General features: G+C 47.8%; 1 protein-coding gene across 1 annotated transcript in view; it reads left to right on the forward strand.

Moving 5' to 3' along the window:
- Positions 1–20646, forward strand: part of LOC124985811 (deleted in malignant brain tumors 1 protein-like) — a 55826-nt gene that overhangs the window by 29538 nt on the left and 5642 nt on the right. Inside the window, exons 20-32 of the mRNA XM_047554411.1 lie at positions 244–384; positions 2847–3158; positions 3746–3769; positions 4419–4463; positions 5287–5601; positions 6642–6686; positions 7252–7614; positions 7839–7863; positions 12944–12976; positions 13137–13175; positions 15930–16006; positions 18024–18341; positions 19765–19791. Of these exons, the coding sequence (XP_047410367.1) occupies positions 244–384; positions 2847–3158; positions 3746–3769; positions 4419–4463; positions 5287–5601; positions 6642–6686; positions 7252–7614; positions 7839–7863; positions 12944–12976; positions 13137–13175; positions 15930–16006; positions 18024–18341; positions 19765–19791 (1764 nt within the window). The remainder of the gene's footprint in view (positions 1–243; positions 385–2846; positions 3159–3745; positions 3770–4418; positions 4464–5286; positions 5602–6641; positions 6687–7251; positions 7615–7838; positions 7864–12943; positions 12977–13136; positions 13176–15929; positions 16007–18023; positions 18342–19764; positions 19792–20646) is intronic.

Here is a 20646-nt window from a genome sequence, read left to right on the forward strand (position 1 = left end):
ATTCTGGACCATGCCCACGGTTCCCCTGTGGCAGCCATTCGGATCTCCAGTGCACCCGCCTGCTGCCCATACCATAGTTTCCAAAACCCTTTCTTTTCAACTGACTCTCCTGTTTCTACTCACATGAATTTATTGTACATGGAAACTTCACATCAACACCGTAAGTTAAAGAGCTAAGATCTTTCCTGGTTGCCAGGAGCCCAGGTCCTAACCCAGGACTCTGATTCCTTTTTTTCCATTCAGGTTTCTGCAGATTAATTCAGCTGTTGGACTCACAAGTCCCCAACTATCTCTTCAGCCTTCTGGGTTTGACTGGGAAAAAGCAAATTGACCTATCAGCTATGAAGGCTAGGATGAAGGGGAATGGGGTGGAGGTGCTGGAAGGTTCTATGAACAGAGGAGAGGAGTCAAGGGGTAGAATCGGTGTTCAGAGGATGGCAGAAGCTGAAGCCACAAGCTGAGTGTGACATCAGAGGACAGGGCTGAGGGCTTAAAGAGACAGGAGGTTTGGAACCAGGGCTCTTACCTGCCTGGGATGGGTCAGAGGTGCCTGGAAGGGACACCAAGCTGCAGCTTGGCGTTCTCTTCCATCCCTACCAGACCAGCTCCATGGTCCACACAGCCTTTCCAGTCCCTCCCTACAATGAGGGTACCAGTGTGCATCCTTGAGATAAATGTGATGCCACTCTTTACCAGGAGACATTTACTCTGGGAGACAAGACCCCCCCACCCACACACACAGGAAAAATTACAATACCCAACCAGCTGGCAAAGTGCTCTGTGCACCACGGTGACCATCACTGTGGCCAGCTTGCCAAAAGAAAGAAAAGAAAACGACAGTACAGTGTCTAGCCGCGGGATGAATGCACCCAGAGATCCAGGACATCTGGGGCTTGTAACCATGGTAATGCGGGACCGTCCATCCTTAGAGGCCTGGTTGGAGGGCAGCTGGTCCAAGTTCTCCCCAGGTCTACTCTCAGGTTTAAGAAGGGTGCAGGAAGATGACCCACCTGCACTTCTTATGTCTTTCGTAGCCTCTCTGCCTAGCCCAACACCAGCAGCTGCTGTGAGCTACACAACTGCAGGTAATTTCAGTTGTTTTTAATCAATTGGCTACAACTTGCCTTAGTATAGTCACCCTGGATGGTATGGTAGTGGTTTAGGGGCCAAATGTCCCATCTTCATCATTAACTTGCAGTGAGGCCTCTAGCCAATCTCTGAGCTGCTTCTTGCCTCAGTTTCCTCCTCTGGATGAGGCAGAGAAGGATGGCGGCCTTTGTCCCTGGGCTCTGTTGGAATTCAGTGGCTTTCTCGGCACAGTGGCTAGGATGGTGCTTGCCAAAAGGCAGGGCCAACTTAGACATCAGCCATGGTCTTCTCACCTCTTCCACAGCCAGGGCACTGCGGGGAATCATCTCTGTACACTGCTTTCTGCTTGACAGAGTGTAAATAATGAAGAAGGTGAAAAATCACTTTTCAGTTTGCTCCTGGTGCTGTTTGGACCAGGAGGGTTTACGTTTCAAATTCATTCAGCTTCTCCCCCATGGCAGATCTTTAAGAGCAAAGTCCAATATAGAGAAGAGTTGGGGAAAAGAAATGACCCCAAACCTCCAGAGGAAGCTCCAGGGTAGGTCATTCTGAAGAGTAGAGATCCCCACGGGGCCTGGAGCTATTGGCTCAAAGTATATCTGTTTAAACAGATATAGTTTCTTGACTTCAAAGTATATCTGTTTCAAGAAAAGGAAGTTCCATCCAGCACCAAGCTCTGGTTTCCCTGAGCCTGTGTGAGTTGGCTCATATTTGCTGCACACACACATCTGTCGGAGTACTGTCCACAGTGGAAAGACCCACATGGGGAATCTGATTCAGAATCAGAAACTGCCCGCAGATAATCCAGAAAGTGGAGGGCTCACTGGCAGTTGACTCAGTTAAATATGTTTGACGTTGAACTAAGATGTTATGTGATTTTTTCCCTTTGCTTCCTCTCTGTCCCTAGCATCTTTTTCAAAACCAACAGAGCTGCCCTCGCCCACAGGTAATCAAGCCTTCCTTCTCTCTTCAGTTGTCTTCCCTTTGTAGAGTTTCATCTCAGAAAGACTCCAGCAGTACTGTGGGAAGAAGGATCCCAGTCGGACACATTGTCCACTTCCTTCTTCTCTTGCCTCAGGCTGACCCTGTAAATGGCAGCCATTGGAGGGTGGGCTGATAATGTCTGGGTTCACCTAGAAAAGCTATGATGGATGGTGGGAGGGAGGAAACAGATGTGAGATGCAAGACTGGCTTGTGGGATGGTTTGGAAGTTGGCAGTTAGAAAGGCTCAGGGTATCTTGCTGACCCCAAATCCCTACCCATGAACTCATTGGCTGTGTTCTGAGCATGCCCAGTTTTTACTCCTTCAGTAACACTGTCCTTCGAACATGGATGTCACTCTGCAGTGGCTGCCCTTCACATTCCCTGGAATGTCTTTATATATGGGTCACACTTGATCCCAGGAACAACACAGATGAGAGCTACTGTCATTGTCACTTGGTTAACAAGGGCACACACACACACATACAAGTTAGTGTGTGCCTGGTTGCTTCTTGTGAAAAATCCAGCAAACTCTTTGTCCAGATCCACAACTTCACAACACACAGTGGAAGGACAAAGTGGCATAGCTCACAGTCCAGGTGGCCGAGGAACAACGTGGCAAGCCACTGTGGTACCCAAGGCAAAAACGAAGGCAATGAAATGAGGGCAGAGTGAATCCTTGACTGTCAGTGCACATGACATGGAAACAGCTGGTTTTTCTGGTGGCCACTCTGGACGGGCCCTCACGGAGGGTGTTCTTTGGATTGTCCGCCTAGGTCTGGGCCTGCGGCTGGCAAATGGGTCAAGCAGGTGTGAGGGCCGAGTGGAGGTCTTCCACAGCAACACCTGGGGCACTGTGTGTGACGACGGCTGGTCCATCGAGGAGGCCTACGTGGTCTGCAGACAGCTCGGCTGTGGCCTGGCTTTATCTGCCCTCCCAGGGGGCAGCTTCAGTCCCGGGTCAGGCAGCATCCTCCTCGATGATGTCCACTGCACAGGCAGGGAGGCCTCCCTGGAACAGTGCCCTCATGGCAGTTGGTTCGCCCACAACTGTGGGCACCATGAAGACGCTGGCGTCATCTGCTCAGGTGAGCGATGGTGCCTCTTGGCCAGTGTCACAGATGCCCAGGCCCGGCCTGGAATTCCCAGATAAAATATGGAAAGGACTCCATACCTTTAGATAAAATATGGAAAGGACTCCATACCTTTAGCCTGCCCCATGTCCATGACAGGGAATTTCTGTTCCAGTGCTGAAAAACACGTCAGCTGTTTAGTATGTGGGGTGGCCCTGATAACTTGAGGGTCTATAAAGTTTACTCAGTTGTAAAATAAAGTGATAGAACTCATGTCGTAGCTTTGTCGGAAGGGTTAAATGAGACAATCCACACAGGACATGCGCTTAAGCATCTGACAAACTGCTGATACCCACACACAAAGTATTGCTACTTTGTTGGTGTCGTCATTTTAGTTACTAAGGTAAATTCTACCAGAATCACTGCTGCACAGCTTTTAGCCAGGTGAGAACCCACACCAGAGGGTTCAACCCTGATGCTCAAGGATGATCATTTACCCTCAGCTGCCTCCAGTCACATTCAAACACAGAAAATGACCTTTTAAGTCACCGCACCTTCCGGTTTCTCATGTTACACCCCCGGTGTTTCCTTTATCTCTGCAGATTCTGCAGCTGCTGGGCATCCAGGTACCTGTGAGTTTGTGTCTGTTATTTGCTGACTGGTGACTCTCTGTCTGTGCAGGGGTCCCACAGTGGGTTTCCCTTTGAAGCTTTAAGGGCCTTGACAATGCCCTGAGTCTTCTGTAAGGACCCAGGGTTGTTTCCCATTCTCCTGGGACCCTGCTGTGTGCCCAGAGGAAAGGGCATCTGGATGTTAACAGGCTGCTGTGTTGTCCCTTCTGCATTTGAGAGCAGCCTTTAACCCAAAAGCTCTTGACCCAAAATGGTAGTTTGTGCAAGAGGCCTTGGCAGACCAGGGAAACAGGGAGGGCCTGGGAACAGAGGGCCCTGGGAACAGGGGGTTCAGGGGAAGGAGGGCCTAAGGACAGGAGCCGTTGTTTCTCCACCTGCAGTCACTGAACTCTGTGGTTCTGACAAGGCAGCCCTGTGTATGGGTCACGATCCCAACATGAGTTTTAGTGTTTATTTTCTTAATCAAAATAATGTGCAAACACATTCATGAGCTACCATTACATTGTAAATGTAATCAGAGACTCAATGGGGTTGTTTAAAGGCACTCTTATGACTTAGATGGTACGTGAAAGGAATATGAAACTTCAGTGATTGTTTATTAGAATGTACTTATGGAGGCTACTTCTCTTTTGTTCCTGTACAGTTTCTTCAAGTCCTCGGGATCATCCACATATTTTCCATCCAATAGGTATTTTTTTCTGTTCTTGCACTTTGTAACTGTTTTTCCGAGGCTGGAGTCCCACCACTTGGCCAAGGGAGAACACTATTCCTGCAGTCCTGGTGCTGTATGGAAAAGGAGCTGGCTCACTGGAGGCACACCGATGGCGTGTGGGACTCTCCTACGTGGGGTTCTCTTCCAGGAGAGACCCAGCTCCCCACCCACCTCAGCCGCAGCATCCAAAGGCCTGCACAAAAGCCCAGCTCCGCACTGTGCTCCTGCAGCCCTTCAGAAGGGGATCCCAGGAACCAGCCCTGACTGCAAAGAGCTAGACTCTGAGGCTCAACTTCATTTGCTTTGGGGTCAAAGGGTCTGTTTTCTTGCATTTTCTTGCAGCAGGGACTCCACATCTTCCTTTGTTTGGTTTTCCAAACTCCAACCACCTGCATCATCCCCAATAAGTACTTCACAGCTCTCTAAATTCAAGTGAAGCAAAATTAATTTTTTTTTCTGATAATCTCATCATGTTTGGGGAGACCTGGGTTAGAAACGCAAAGCCTGAACTCCAAGCATGCAGCTGCCTTGTTTTGAATTTTTAGAAACATGACAATAAACAAGGGTGAAAGCAGAATGGCTTCCACAAATCCAGAGTGACCTGTATTCCCATAGTAGAACTGCCCCTGGCAGAGCCCCTGCGGAGTCTGCTAACTTGTAGGTACGAACAGCAGGCCTCTCTGCTTGCCTGCTGGATGAGGCTCCCCATTAGCACATCCCCACCTGCGTGATAACACTGCCCACCCGCAGGCTGCACCAGGGCAACTTCTCAAGCCCGCTTGGCTCTTGGCTTCTGCAGATCTGCTGATGGTGAGGCTGGTCAACGGGAAGAACCAGTGCGAGGGCCGCGTGGAGGTCTACCACAACGGCACCTGGGGGTCTGTGTGCGACGACCTCTGGAGCCTGCCCGCTGCCCAGGTGGTGTGCCGGCAGGTGGGCTGTGGGGCAGCCCTGGCAGCCCCCAGGAGTGGTCTGTTTGGCCACGGTTCTGGCCCCATCTTCCTAGACGACGTAAGGTGTACAGGCAACGAGAGCAACCTGGGACAGTGCCACCACCTTGGACTGTCTGTGCATAACTGTGGGCACCAAGAGGACGCAGGCGCTGTCTGCTCAGGTACCTGAACTCTGCGGAGCCCGGGTTCCCTCCCGAGCAGCACGGCCACCTCTGACAGGCAGGCACTGAATGGCATGGGGTCCTGGGGTGGGGGAAGGGTAAACGACTTGCCCTGCTTTGCCTGGAACTGTCCCGGCTTTACCACTGAGGAGTCACGCGTCCCAGGAACTCCTACAACCCAGACCTTGGCCACTCTCAGGTCAGGAGAAGAGTATCTCCTGCCCCATGTCCCAGCCAGTCTCCCTGGCCCTAAGAAGAGAAGAGATCCTGTGAGCCAAAAGACATGGAGACAGGAGTTGAGCCTCGCCCTGGGCTGCTTCTTAATTTCGGGGAATGGCTTTTCCACGTGTGTCAAACTCGTGGGTTTCTCTGGAAGAGGTTTCTCAGAGAGCTACTGCTCTCCTGATGGCTGAGTGCCTAAGTTGGGACTTTCTTGCCAAGAGGGGCCATTTTAGGCAACTATTCAAAACAGCTGAACGAACATACTAAACCCCTGTTTTGTTACCTTTTATTACTAATTAACCGTATGCAACAAGTATCGGTGGCTCCCCACTCCATTGTGGGGTCTCACCACAGCCCAGCACCACCCCAGTCTCCTCAGGGCTGCGCAGTGAAGTTCCCAGATGGGTTGGAGATGAGGGAAAGGAGAGGGCATTTCTACTGCCCTCTGTTGGTTGGTGGTATTTTAATCTGAAGACTCAGTGTTTCCTGGGGTCTAGGGATAAACACTCTGAGTTAAAATGGCATCGAATGTCCACCATCCTATTCTGTAGCCTCACATCTCCCGAGCCACTGTGGATGACACCTGCCTGGTGGAGTTCAGAGATGCTTCCAGAGAAATGGGTTCTCACCCAGGCCAGGCTGAGATGGTTCACAGTCGCTGTCTGGATGAGCCAGACCCCTAGACGCTGATCTGCCTGCAGCACTGCTGCATTTGCCAGAAAGTTCTGACCCCCCACCCTGGCACCAGGGGACTCACGTGGCTTGTGGCATTTTGTCAGTCTCTGCTTCCCCTGATGCGAATGCCTTTTCTCTTTCAGCTGTGGAAGCAGCCCCAGCTTTGGCAGGCGTGGCTCCTGCAGTTGGTAATCCTCTCATTGTTTCTCCCACAGCTTCCTGGTTATTGGGTCTTTCTAGGAGTCCCTGGGGTTGCAGCCAGTGATGTCCGTGCCCTCCTAGATCCCTGCAACTGGGAAAATACAGACCTGAAAAAGAGGCAGCAGCTATGAGCAGAGTCTCTGCACACCTGCTCTCTGGTTCCACCAAGATGTTTTAATCTTTGAACCTGAGCTAATGGGAAAGCTCAGCCTAAGGGAAACCTGAAGTTGGGTGTGACATCTACCAAGGTCAATGTCAATGTCAATGAGTTTGTCTATCAATTTGATGGCTTGCTTCCAAAATAGATATTTATTCTTATCCTTGTAGTTACCTTTTTCCAGCCCAAAGATGAGAATGATGGAGTAAAATACTAGAAGTCAGAAATAGCTGGGGAAAGCAGGCCCTGCGTCTGTAAGCGCTAATTTGACTTAGTCCTGTGAGACCTAGAAGCAAGAAGCAAGAGCTGCTAAGCCTCCAGCATCTAGGGTGTATTGTACAGAACCAAGGAAGTCCTAGTAGAAGTTCCAATAATAACTTCTGAGTCTTCCCCAGACCTGTCCATCATCAGGTTGGCGGGTGGGAGGAGCCGATGTGAAGGGCGTGTTGAAGTCCAGCACAATGGCACCTGGGGCACCGTGTGCGACGACCTGTGGAGCATCGACGCCGCCCAGGTGGTGTGCCGGCAGCTGGGCTGCGGGGAGGGTGTCCGAGCTCTGGGGAGCGGCCACTTCGGGCAGGGCCTGGGGAGCATCCTCCTGGACGACGTGCAGTGCCGAGGCACTGAGACCTCACTAGGCCAGTGCCGACACCTGGGCTTGTCCGTCCACAACTGTGGCCACCACGAGGACGCCGGGGTCATCTGCTCAGGTACTCGCTCTCGCCTTTCTCCTGAAATCGACAGAGCTGTGGTTCTTGGTGAGGGATCTAGAAACAGACGTGGGCAGGTCCGGGTCCCCTGGGGAAGCTCCCAACATGTTGGAGGCTGGTTCTCAGCACTGGGGCCGAGAGGATCATTTGACCTGGATCATCTCCAAGTCCCTCAGCCCTCCAGCCTACCTGGCCTTGGTTCCAGGTGGCCTCTCTGTCATTCTTAACCTTCCTTCAAAGCTGGTTCAGCCTAAAGCCCTCCATCTCTGCAGTCTTCAAGGACTTCCCAGACTCCAGGTCAGCCACCCATGGGGGTCCTGGAACTTCCTAGTCTTTATCCTCAATTGTCTGTTTTGAGCTTTGAAGATGACACTATAGGACGGCTTACGAGAATTCCATGACCAAAACCCCAGGTCTCAACAGTATTTCAACACTTCAACACTGTTTCCTTCTCCCTCTATGGTTGGACTGCACCCCACCCCGTTTTGTTTGGCAGTTTGGGTGTTATCTTTTTTCTTCTTTCTCTTGCCGAAAACTGTATGACGGAAAAGGAAATAAGAAGAAATGAAAATACCTCCTGCCTAGCTTATCTCAATTCTATAGTCCAAAGAGTATGATAATAATTTCAGTCTCAGTTAAGAAACTTTTCTTACTCTTAGTTTTGCAATTCAGTTGTTTTGCACCTAACTTTAATGTATCTGAGGTATCCAATTTTTAAATAAAAAGGTATCTTCTAAGTTCCTGATTGTTTTGCAATTTCAGCATCAGCCACAGAACTGACGACTATACCTGGTAATTTTATTTTCTCTCTTGCTTTCTACAAATCAGGACTGTAGATGGTCTTACGTATGATGAGGGGTGCAGGTTTTTATCTCATGTGAAACTCAATATCAATCTCATATCAAATGAATGTAAGGTGCTTACATATTCATTAACTAGAATGATAAAGGAAGGGATTGTGTGCCTTTTGTACCTAAGGTACAGGAAGTTCTGTTTGTTTCTTCCCTCTTTGGTGACGCAGCTGGTCTCTGAGGTCAAATTCTAGTGACACGGCTTCACTCACATCTTCATTAGCGTCCACACATGCGGTATTCAATTTTTTACTATCACAGGACTATAGATATCTCAGGCAAAACTTGAATCCACATTTTCAGAAAATAATGGAGCAACTCATCTCCGAAGCATATTGCACAGTACAGTCCTTTAATCTGGTGGTATGCAAATTTCCAAGAGCAATTTACATGGCTAAATAAGTTGAGAAATGCTATATCCTCTCCTGGTGATTCAGTCTATTAGCACTTTCAAGTCTCTGATGAATCCTAAAGTGAAAGATCTCTTCTTAATTTGGTTTAACCTAATGTTTCCCAAACTTTCCATCACCAAAAACCTTTCTGGTGGTGATGCAGCATGGCCCTATTTGGAACCAGAGAACCTAAGGTTATGCTCTGGCTCCAGTGTTAACCAGTGGGACAGTGGTGGGCAAGTCCAGACCTCTCAGAGCTTCTGTTTCTTTACCTGTAGAACAGAAGAGTGGACAAAATCACCTGAGAGCCTTGTCCTGGAGACTTGAATGGTCTACATCTGTGTAGGGCACAATGATGGGGGTTTCCCTGTCACCTTCCTTAGGGACATGCATGCTGCTGCCGACCAAGACTTGGCTTGGCTCTCCAATGTAAGCGACTTAAGTGTCCATTTCTCAAAGTCCTTCTTCAACACACCAGGGATTGTCTAGGGCTTGAGTTGGTCATTGTACAGCTAAATAAGTTGGAGAAATACCACCTCAGTACAAAGCAGCTCAACTCACATTTTCTTCGAACTGTAAGTTGTAATGAGAGTGGTCCCTGGTCTGTCTTTCCCAAACCTCAAAGTCGTCTGCCAGGCTTAGTAGACTCACCTCCAAGGGAAACTGGAAAAAAACACAATCCCCCTTTGTGACTGCAGCTGTGAGAATTGCCCACCAAGACTTTTAGGCAAGGACAAGTTGGATACAGGACCACCACAGTGGAACATTCTCCCAAGAGGTGGAAGAACCCTAGAGATTGCCCAGATCAGAGTCACAAATGGGCAGTCATGGACAAGTTTCAACCCCCAAATAAATTTAGATTCAGACAACCCAGTATTGCCAATGAATGTTTAAATTATTTTTAATGTCACATTTTGAAATGAAAGTTTTGGTTTTTTTCTTTTAAGAATCTAGATTTCCAGCTTTTTTTTCTTTTCTTTTTGTGATGTTAGGGATTGAACCCAGGACCTCATACATGCCCTGCAAGTGCCTACTACTGGACTACATTTCCAGTCCAAGATTTCCAGCTTTAACTGGAAAATCTGAGAGTGGGCACCAGTAGCATGTACTTCATGAGGGCGGCAATTGCCTGGGACTGAGCGGGGCAGGTGGCCCCTTCTTGTGGGCACCTGCCCTCCAGTTTCCTCCTGGCCCATGCCATGTGTGTCTAGGCCTGCCACCACGCCCACTTGCAAGCTCAGTGCTTCTTAGAGTTGAATGTGCACATAACTCACTTGGAAATCTTGTTAAAATGCAGATTTGGATTCAATGCATCCCAAGAATCTGAATTTCTAACAACAGGATACTGATGTTACTTGTCCTTGGACTGGTCCTTCAGATGCAGCAGCTGAAGTTTAGAGATGCAAAAGGACTTGTACGAGGTCAATTGCTCCATTACACAAACTCAAGAGACCATGACAAGTCACTTAGGTCCCAGCCTCATACACCACCTCCCTCATTATTTGTTTCCTTGATCTTAATTACACAGAATAGAAGAATTCAATAAGAGCAAAGCATAATCAAATGTGGTGAGACACATTTTTAAATAGGATCGTTTTTGTGAAAAGTCTTTACCAATGAACTTGACCAACAAGGATGGTGTTTAAATACAATTCTCTTTATCTTTCGCTTGTTTTGACAGTTCCTACTTCAACTTCAGTCACAGATTTGGTCCTCACGACTGGTAACAAGTTTTTTGCTGACTTGTCCCCCTCCTGTGATACAGAGATATTGCTGTGCTAAAATTCTACTGAGATAGTACAATTATTCCTCTATTTATTGGGGAATCACTTGGCTGAATTAATCCCCTATAGAAATGGTCCAGAATCCAGAAGCAGACAAAGAGGGCCTCCATGCAGCCACTTTGAGATCCCAGCATTCAATCCCAAGTAAAGGACTTAGTACACACGGAGGGATGTGTACGTGCACGAGCCCCTCTCTCGGCGTTCCTACTTCCTACGCTCACATAGCAGCTGGCTACCTGGCCTCCCTACTGGCTGCCTGTTAGGAGAGAAAAAAGTTTGGAGGCCAGGTACAAAGGATGGGAGGGTAACCCTAAAAGGAGAGTCAATTGGCCAAGCAGGCAATGCTAGCAGAGGCTCCACCAGCCACAGAAGTGCTCAGAGAAGATCTTTGACATCACCAGACTTTCTAAGTACAACAATGTGGCACAAAAATGCCACTTACTTACCTCCATGTCCCTTTGAGATGCTTCTGTGCATCTCAACAATATTTTTCCTAAGGACTCTAAATCACACAGATTAGAACACCATCAGTACCTTTTGTTTAAAAGGACCAGAATCTTATAAATGGAATCAAATAATGTGTATATTTTTGTGCCTGACCCAAATATACATTTGAATAATATCAGGATTTGACTTCCACTACCACAGCGCAGGTGTTGGATACATAAACTCTTATTTGGGAAGACGGGAGATTACTAGTCCTCATTTTTCCCAGAATGAAGATAGTAAATGAGACCATAGTTAAGGCAGCATTTGGCCTTTCTGCAGAAGGTTCTGATGGGATGACTCACACCCCCATGGCTTCATATCCAGGCACAGGGGCCTGGGAGGGGAGCTCCCCGGCCAGGTCTGCTCAGCTGTCAGAGACTCTTGCGCCCTCTGCATCTCTCCTTCATGGCAGAAGTCATACATTTGCTTGTGAGATCTTTTCATCTTGTTTGTACATGAGTTGGTCTCCTTTTTGAGGGCAGCAGCTATACGTAGTTTTATTGACTATTTTGTTCCAGAACTGGCATAGAGGAATGGGCGATTAAGACGTGCGAATCAAAGAAATGAAAGTCAGGTTTCCGTGCTCTAGGGATAAAGAGAAGAAAACGTTAACTATAAAGCAGTGTTTGCTTGCCCTTTGGTAGGTTTTAACCAATTATTATTTCTTATTTCCAGGATCTTTGCACAATACTATAACCACTTCAACAGGTAATTTAAATGTTATTTGGGGTTTCATCTTACTTGATACAGATTGTTTTAATTTCCGGTGAATTCTTTAAATAACCATTTATGCCTTGGCCAAATTCTTTGATTATTTAGTAATCTTTTGAGGTTTTTAATATGCTTCTATTGACCTGGCTCAGAAAAGCCATCTCCCCTGATGGTGAAGGAATTTTGTTTTTTCACATGGAAAAACTCATTCAGCCAATTAGCCAAGTCACAGGCACAAGTGGTCTAACACAATTGCCCGCTCGAGTACATGGAGGGAGCGTCTCCTGGAGGCCGGTCACCAAGTGGTGTTGCTGGAACAGGGAGACGTCCAGCCACGGCTTGCACTAATCCTCCTTGACGTCCTACCAGTATTCAGTGAGGACGGCCATGTGCTGGCTCTGTGACCTGGAAGCGAGGATGCAGAGTTGACTAAGAACAAATAACTCTGCTCTGTGCAATAGATGTTGAGTGAATCTGGTTGGAATTGTGTGAGAAATTCCTAACGTGACTTGGGGATCAAGAACTTCCCAAATAGAGTGTAGAGGACCTGGGGGGGGGTGGATTCCAAAAAAGGAGACTTTCCCCTAGTCTAGGTGCTGCAGCAATTGAGAAATGAAGTATCAGCGTCAGCACCCAAAGCTGGCCTCTATTAGTGATGGAACTGGGTTGGACAGCAGCACTTAGTACAAAGGATAAGTGGACCTGCCACCCCTTCCCCGCCCCGTCTGTGCCTTGGGACAGTGCACCTAGAAAAAATTCTAACTCCAGAGTCGACCCTTTCTTGGGTCACTGCCTCCTGCTCCATGTGAAAGGAAAGGAAGGCTGGGGAAGCAAGTCCCAACACAGAATCTCTGTGACTAACCCTCTTCAGTTGGGAAATTTGGCCAATGACTATTGCCCTCCAAAAGGGTAATCTCCAGCTCCATGGGAAGAAGGGAAGGCTGAGCCTCAGGAAAGGAGACCCCAGGAGTGGCATGGCTTGCAAGCTGTGAGGACCTAGGTGGCCTGCCACATCCTCTCTGGAAAGCAAGAGGACAAGCCTGGCCAGTAACGGAGATCTAAGACACCACCGTGATGTCTCCTGAATCTTCGAGAAGCATGTGCACTTGACATGACTAATTCCCTCCTTTTCACTTCTCTTTACCTGCAGCTTCCATCTCAACCGCTGTGACCTCTATGCCAGGTACAACTCTGCCTGTTGTCCCTTCAAGTGCCTCTTTTTGGAGTTCCATTTATCACAACAGGCGGATTCACAAAAACTTTGCCCCAACTGGGCCTCAGTAAGAGCAGAAGTCTGGAGTACCCCCTCAGGTACTGAAGTTTCCTCTCCCCTTTATCTACAGATATTTCTTCACCCTCAGAAGACACAACCTCTTCAACTGGTAAGGTCTCCCACATTATGCTTTTTAAAGCAATGAGATGTGCTTAGGTGGACACGGCTATAATTACCCCAGATGAATAGTTCATGGGCTGGGAGGATCCCAAGCAGGTCACAAAAACCCACAACGGAGAAGTCCCTGGGGCCACCTCCTGCTTGGGACAGCCTACTCCACATTCTCTGGATTACTTGCATTTCTCTAAATAAACCCTTTATGCTTATTCTAAAAAAGGAAAGAAAGAAGGGGAGGTATTAAGGAGAGAGGGAGGGAAGGACAAGAAAGAAATGGAAAGGAGCCTAATAAACAACCACCTTGACCACAATGTGAAGTTCAAGGAGAAGACACACCCAGCTAGCCCCTCTCATTTTCCAGTGTCCAGTTCTCTTGGTTTATACACAGATGCATCTTCAACCGCAATAGAAGTGGACACTGACCCTGGTAAGCTTTCTCCCTGTCACATTTCCCGAGTTAAATGTGATCAACTTTTTCTTTCTATCTGGCAACAAACGCACGCACCAGATGCTTGCTCTGTGGCACAAGCCCTGTGTGCACAGAAAGCCCAGCATCCTCCTCAGAAGGAGACCCATATCCCTTCACTCAGCCATCAACACAGAAGAGGCCCCTCCAGCAGAGAACACTCTCTGCCTGCTGCCCCGGTCTTGATCAGACATATCCAAGGGAGGACAGGGCTGGGGTCCCTGCCTCACTGCTCGGCCACGTGTGTAATAGTTGAGGCTGAGCCTCCAGCCAGCCAGCACACCCAGCACCCACACAGGAGAGTTGAATTGAGACGATGTGGATTCTACTCATTTGCTCTTTAATTTTCTGACACCATGGATCAACCCAAAACATTCTTCTCCATTTGCAGATATAATTCCCACTCCCCCAACTTCAAGCAAAGCTCCTTCTTCACCAGGTACGCCCTCTGCTCCTTGCAGTCCCCGTCAGTGACTTTCTGAGCAGCCCCAGCCCAGCAAGAATTAACACACCCAGAATAAACACTTCCTGTTTCCTTAGGCAAGGTCAGGAGAGGCCAGTCAAGTCCCAGAGGGTTCCAGACCACTCCCCCATCACTGGTTATGAAACTGAACACATGAAGGCAGGTGGCGGGACAGATCGAACAGGATAAAAGAACCTCAAGGTCAAGACCTTAGAGATGATCTAGACCAGTGACTCTCCAGTATCATGTGCATGTGAACTTGCTTAAGTGCGAATTCAGTGGCTCTGGGAGGAGCCTGAGCTCTGCATTTTTTTTTTTTTTTTTTTTTTTTTTTTTTTTTTTTTTTTTTTTTGCGGTGCTGGGGACCGAACCCAGGGCCTTATGCTTGCAAGGCAAGCACTCTACCGACTGAGCTATCTCCCCAGCCCTGAGTTCTGCATTTCTAACAGGCTCCCCATGAAGCCAATGCTGCTGGTTACGGACCGCACTGGAGGTGTAAAGAACTGAACCACCACCCTCATTTTGAAGGAAAATGAGGCCCAGAGGTGAAAGACTTTTGCCTGAGGTCACAGAGCTAGGGTCAGGCAAAGCCAGGTCCTGACTCCCATCCAAGGTCCTTCCAGCTCCCAGGCATCGCTCATGCATCCACTTGGGCGATCCAGCAAGTCCCAACACGGGGGCATCTTCAGTAATAATGCTCTGCTGAACTTCCGTTTCTTTTCTTTCTTTTTCAAGTCCTGGTTACTTTGACCATATATAGGGATAAAGCTCAATGAAACCAAAGTCGAGTCCGTCCCTTTCTCTTGTATTTGACACGGCTTTCCTTCACTTCTTCCTGTTTCTTCCCTCCCTCCCCACCTCCATTTCTCATTTCCTCCTGCCTTCCTTTCTGGCCTTTGCCATGCCTCCATTTAGGTCAGAAGGTCCCCTCCCTTGACATCACACCAGCCAGGCTTTCTTTGTGCATTTTACACAGATCAGGTGGCACTTCCTATTTTATCCCTTTTTGAAAGCTGGACAGCCCACATCTCTTCCCGTTGCTGTGTGAGGACAGGTGTGGTGGCCACGAACCCCCTCCTCCCTGAGCTGTCGCCCCGAGCCGGTGTGAAGCAACTCCCACATCCTAAGCTCAGGAAAAGCAGAGTAGTTAGATGGGCTCTGTGGCCTTACAGATTTGAATTGTGGACGATCTGGTCGTGTTATACAATCCCTCTGAGTCTCCTTTTCTAAAATAAGATAAATACACCCCTGGATTAGTCGTCGTAAGCTTCAAAGGCATAAATTACCTGACAGGTTGCGGATGCTCCAAATGAGACTCATTCTTGCAAAATGCCAGTTTCTCACACACCAACCATTTCATCCTGAATGGGTAAATCCACAAAACAAACACATAGCACTTAGGAGACAGGCTTATTCTCATAAACTTGTCGTCTACAGTGTAGAATGATAATAAGGCCAAATTTTAATGCTTTCTTTTCACTGGAATTTTTTTTTTTTTTTTTTGGCAGCTACAGATTCAATTTCAACAAAAGTGGCACCATCCCCTGGTAATGATCATATGCCTGTTGCAAGATTATTCTTTTCAAAAATTCAGTGTATTTATAAAGCTTCTTTTATGACCATTTAATAAATTATTTCATTTCTGAAGACTAAAGAGCATATAAGACCACTTATTATATTTTTATGCCCCAAAATAAAACTTCCTGGACAATATTTCTGCATTTGAACACAAGTAGAAACTTAAAAGTGTTACTATCCAGAATCAGAGGAAATATGGGGCTTCTCTTCCACTTTGACTATAAATATGTGACTTTGAGGGGACTCATTTTAAGGATTTTTGTTTGTTTTTTTACAGTTACAATCTCAGTTGAAGAAGAAATGGTCCCTTTACCTGGTAATGTTTGTTTGTTTCTGAGCACTAATAATGCTGTTAGGATCATATTCCTTTTGCATTTAAATTTGGTTCATGGGCCAGTTCTCTGTACACGTACAGGCACACACACTGTGGGTCATAGGTCCACCCGAAGCTCACCTCCCAGGACCTCACTCAAGACGTGTCCCCGCGCACAGTTCATGCCCCACATCTGACCCCATGCTGGGGATCAAACCCAGGCCCTCGGCATGCCAGACACGTGCCCTATCACTGAGCTACACCCAGCCCCACAGCCGCGGTTCAAACAGGCCTGGGTATCGTGGTTCCAACACTGCAGCAGCAGGTAGGCCAGGGGAGGCAGCCGTCCCACATTGGCATACTGCCACCAGAAAAACTGAGCCGGTGGGATCGATGAACCCTCCCTAAGCCTCTTCCATATGGCAAATGGTGCAGAAAATTAAAAATACAGCCACTACAAAGCCAATTCATGTGAAAACAATTTTACACATCTCTGGGTTGGCATGTTAACATATACAGTCATGTGCCCATAACAATATTTTGGTCAATAGTGGACCCCATATGCAGCTGTGGTCCCATAAGATTATATGGCCTCGTGACCCGTAGCCATCTTGCTTTCTGTAAGTACACTCTATGATTACAACAAAATCACCTAACATATTTCTCAGAAATCCTCATTATCAAGCAATACATGACTACAAGTTTTACTTTTATTATTTTTACTTTTTAAATCAGCTCTTTGAGAGTATCATTTATGTACAATTGCACACATCTGAGTTTTGTCCAATGTAACTACACAACAACTAAGACAGAATATTTCCATCACCCCAGAAAGTTCCCTCATGCCCCTGTGCAGTAAGTCTCTCCCACCTTCCCTAAGTAATATCTGGTCTGCTTCTATGTCTACTCTGTAGTTCGGATTTTTTCCCTGGAATCTTATGGAATGAAACCAAATAATGAGACCCTTTTGTGTCTTATTGTATTTAAATTGTTTTTGAGATTCATCTCTTGTGTTGGTAATGTATTCCTTTTCTTTGTTTAGTAATATTTTATAATGTGCATACACCATAATTTATACGTTCTCCTTGTGTCTGGGCATTTGGGTTGTTTCCAGTTTGGGGCTATTGTGTATGGAAATTCTGCTATGTATAAATCTTGCTGTGGGCATATGTTTTCATGTATCTTAAGTAAATATGAAGGAATAGAATAGCTAGGTTACATGATACAGTTTTCTTTTGGGGGGGAGGGCACTGGGGATTGAACTCAGGTGCACTGGACCACTGAACCACATCCCCAGCCCTAATTTGTATTTTATTTAGAGACACCATCTCACTGAGTTGCTTAGTGTCTAGGTGTTGCTGAGGCTGGCTTTGAACTGCTGATCCTCCTGCCTTAGCCTCCCAAGGTGCTGGGATTACAGGCATGCGCCAAGGCACCCAGCACATGATACAACTTTTTAAATCTTTTTATTTTATTTGTTCTAATCAGTTGTATGTGACAGAATTCATTTATACATTTTGATAGATCATACATAAACAAAGTGTAATCTCTCATCTTGCAGGATCACATTTTTTATAATTAAAATATAAGCTCTTCCTCATGAACAGTAAAAGTAATTTCATAGCTCATATTTTGTGGGATGAGTTAGGGCAGAGTTTTAGTTTAGAACAACCGTTTTGTAAAGATTGGGAGGAGAATTGTTTGATTTTTACCTTGACAGTACTTTTTATTTTTTCCCTTTTGAGTTTTGTATTTTTGTTACAAGATTAAATGCTAAGTGTCTGGGAAACTCTTCTTGCCCATAATGGACACTCCTTGGGAAACTCTTCTTGCCCATAATGGACACTCCTTGGGTAATTTATTTAACTTGGCTTTGAAGGTGAGAGAGAACTAGGAACAGCAAGATCATAAATGGCACTCGATCCAGGGTCATATCTCGTGCTGCGAGTGACACCCCGAGATGAGACGTGTGCAGGGTGGACACCCGGGCGGAGCTTCTGACCTCGTCTCTTGCCCGCAGACCGCGCGCTGCGCTTGGCGGGCGGACGCGGCCGCTGCGAGGGCCGGCTGGAGGTGCGGCACCAGGGCGCGTGGGGCACGGTGTGCGACGACCACTGGAACATCAAGAACGCCCGCGTCGTGTGCCGCCTTCTGGGCTGCGGCCGCGCGCTGGGCGCCCCAGGCCGCGGCCGCTTCGGCCCGGGCACCGGGCCCATCCTGCTGGATGACGTGCGCTGTGCAGGCCACGAGGACTCGCTGGAAAGCTGCGCGCACGCGGGCTGGGCGCGACACAACTGCAGGCACAGCGAGGACGCTGGCGTGCTCTGCGCAGGTACCTGCTCCTCACGCTCCCGCCTCCGCCCCGGGCCTGGGCGTGTCCCGAGGCTCCGCCCCGCACTGCCCCTGAGCGCACCTAGGTCCAAGTTCACATCCCGGAACGCCAGGTTTGGCCAAGGTCCCACGTCCTAGGATACCTAGGTGGTCAGTGTTTTAACCATCAGGCTCAGGAGTTTATTTATCGCTTTTATTTCATTCCAGTTCGATGCCATATTTGTTCTGAAATATAGCTTAAAGATTATGAGGTCGAAGAAAGGGGTGACAGTGTCATAAGATGATGAAGGGCATAGATCTTGCTTCTGCTCAGTTCCTTTTTCAGTCTCTGAGGAGGGCTCCAAGGGCACAATCCCGGGGCGCCACTGTATCCTGACCTAACCCGCAGAGGTCAAAAAGACACCCTGTGTCCCAGACTCCCTTGTGTCCTTTTCGTCTGAGATTTGGCCGATACCTTTGCTGGAATATATTTTATTGTCACCCAGCATCTTTCTTGGCATTCTGGCTTCCACAGGAAGACTACCTTCTGCGTGGAGTAGGACTCACTTGCATTTGTCCTAAATTGACCTGTAAATCTCAGGCAGTTACGGAATTCTAAGATTTGCTTGAGTCTAAGCTCACGTTTTCTGTTCCATTCTTAGTTTTTTACAGGTGATCAAAGGAATTGCTGCCATTGCTTTTACCCTTATGTAGGTGTTACCTGGTTTTTCACACACATGAAGCCCAAGTAGGAAAGCTATCAAAGCCCTCTGGTGACATTAATCCTGCAGACAACCAAGCAATATGAGTCCGCATGGGGGTCATGGGGTCCTTATCTCTTAGGTCTTTTAGATCATTTTTATATTGTTTGTTTGCAGTTGCAGTCATCTCCAGTGCTGTCAGGAGACCCACCCTCAAGGACAATCCATTTTTCATTCTTGTGTTATATGCCTAGTAGGTTTCCTTTCATGGACTACAGTGTCCAAAGGACCAGTGGTCTGGGACCAGAGTGTCTGAAGGGGTTGAGTGAATCAGGCCAGCCATGCTCCCGGGCTGAGGAGGGCCCAGGATACTGTCCTGTTTTGCTTCTCAGCCTAAAGTCCCAAGTGTACCATGTTCATGGAGAGGGGCACCAGCCAGAGTTCCTACATGTGACAGTATCTATAAACTTTGAAGTCCTGTACTTACTCTTCTCCTGCTCCAACAAGTCCTGGTGTTGACGAGACCCATATTCTCAACACTACTTTGCATATGCCAGAATCCAGCTCCCTCCAGAATGCCTGGGCCCTCCTTCCTTTGCAGACCCTGGAATATTCTCATGCCATCATACTCCACCTTTAGTAGCTAAATCAGACAAGCCCATTTACCTGCGCTTCTTGTGTACTGCGTCCTCTTCCAGTGTTTCAGCTCTGTTGACCTTTGTTCCTCATCATCTCCCTTTCCAGATCCAGCTGACTCTGCTGTGCCCAAGGAAAATGGTAAAGTCATCCGCCTTCCAAGGTCTGAGGCTGTTGAAAGGGGGAGCTAAGAGGGCAGCTGAATGGGGAGGAAAAGCTGACGTGAGGGGAGCAGCCTGTGTTTCCACTGAGACCTCGGGTTTCTGTCCACTGTGGGCTGGAGGAGGTTGGCAAAGAAGCACCCAGGCTCTCACTGGTTGCCTCCAGCTTACCTCTGTGCCAACTCCCTACAGACAGGTTCAGGCTCAGCAGTTCTCTTCATAGAAAAGGAGCTGCCCTTAGACAAAGCTCCATCTCATGGCCCATGGAAATGTGCTGTGGGCAGGATTCCCCATGGATGTGGTTTGACCTCAAAGCCTTTTGGAGAAGGGGGAATGTATTGGTCAGTTTTTCATTGTTATGACAAATAACCTGAGAAAAACAACTTAGAGGAGGAAAGATTTATTTTGGCTCACGGTTTCAGAAGTTTCAGTCTGTGGTCAGCTGGCTCCATTGCTGTGGGCCTGAGGTGAGGCAGAACACCGCGGAGAAAGGTGTGGTGGAGGAAGGCTGCTTAGCTGACAGCAGCCAGGAAGCAGAGAGAAAGAGAGAGATGGGGGGCTGAGGGCTGGGGATAAGAAATAACTCTTCTGGGGCACTCCACAGTGACTTACCTCCTCGAGTCATGCCCCACTGCTTAGAATTCCCACCACCTCTCAGTAATTCATTCAACTATCAACGGATTAATCCAGAGCCCTCAAGATCCAGTCACTTCCCCAAAACCCCACATCTCAGTGTTGCTGTATTGAAAACCAAGACTTCAACCCATGAGCCTCTGAGGGGCATTCCAGATCCAAGTCCTAACAGGGGATATAAGTAGTCAATGAAAGTCGAGTT

This window comes from Sciurus carolinensis, chromosome 5 (genome assembly GCF_902686445.1).
Source record: "Sciurus carolinensis chromosome 5, mSciCar1.2, whole genome shotgun sequence".
Classification (NCBI taxonomy): Eukaryota; Metazoa; Chordata; class Mammalia; order Rodentia; family Sciuridae; genus Sciurus; species Sciurus carolinensis.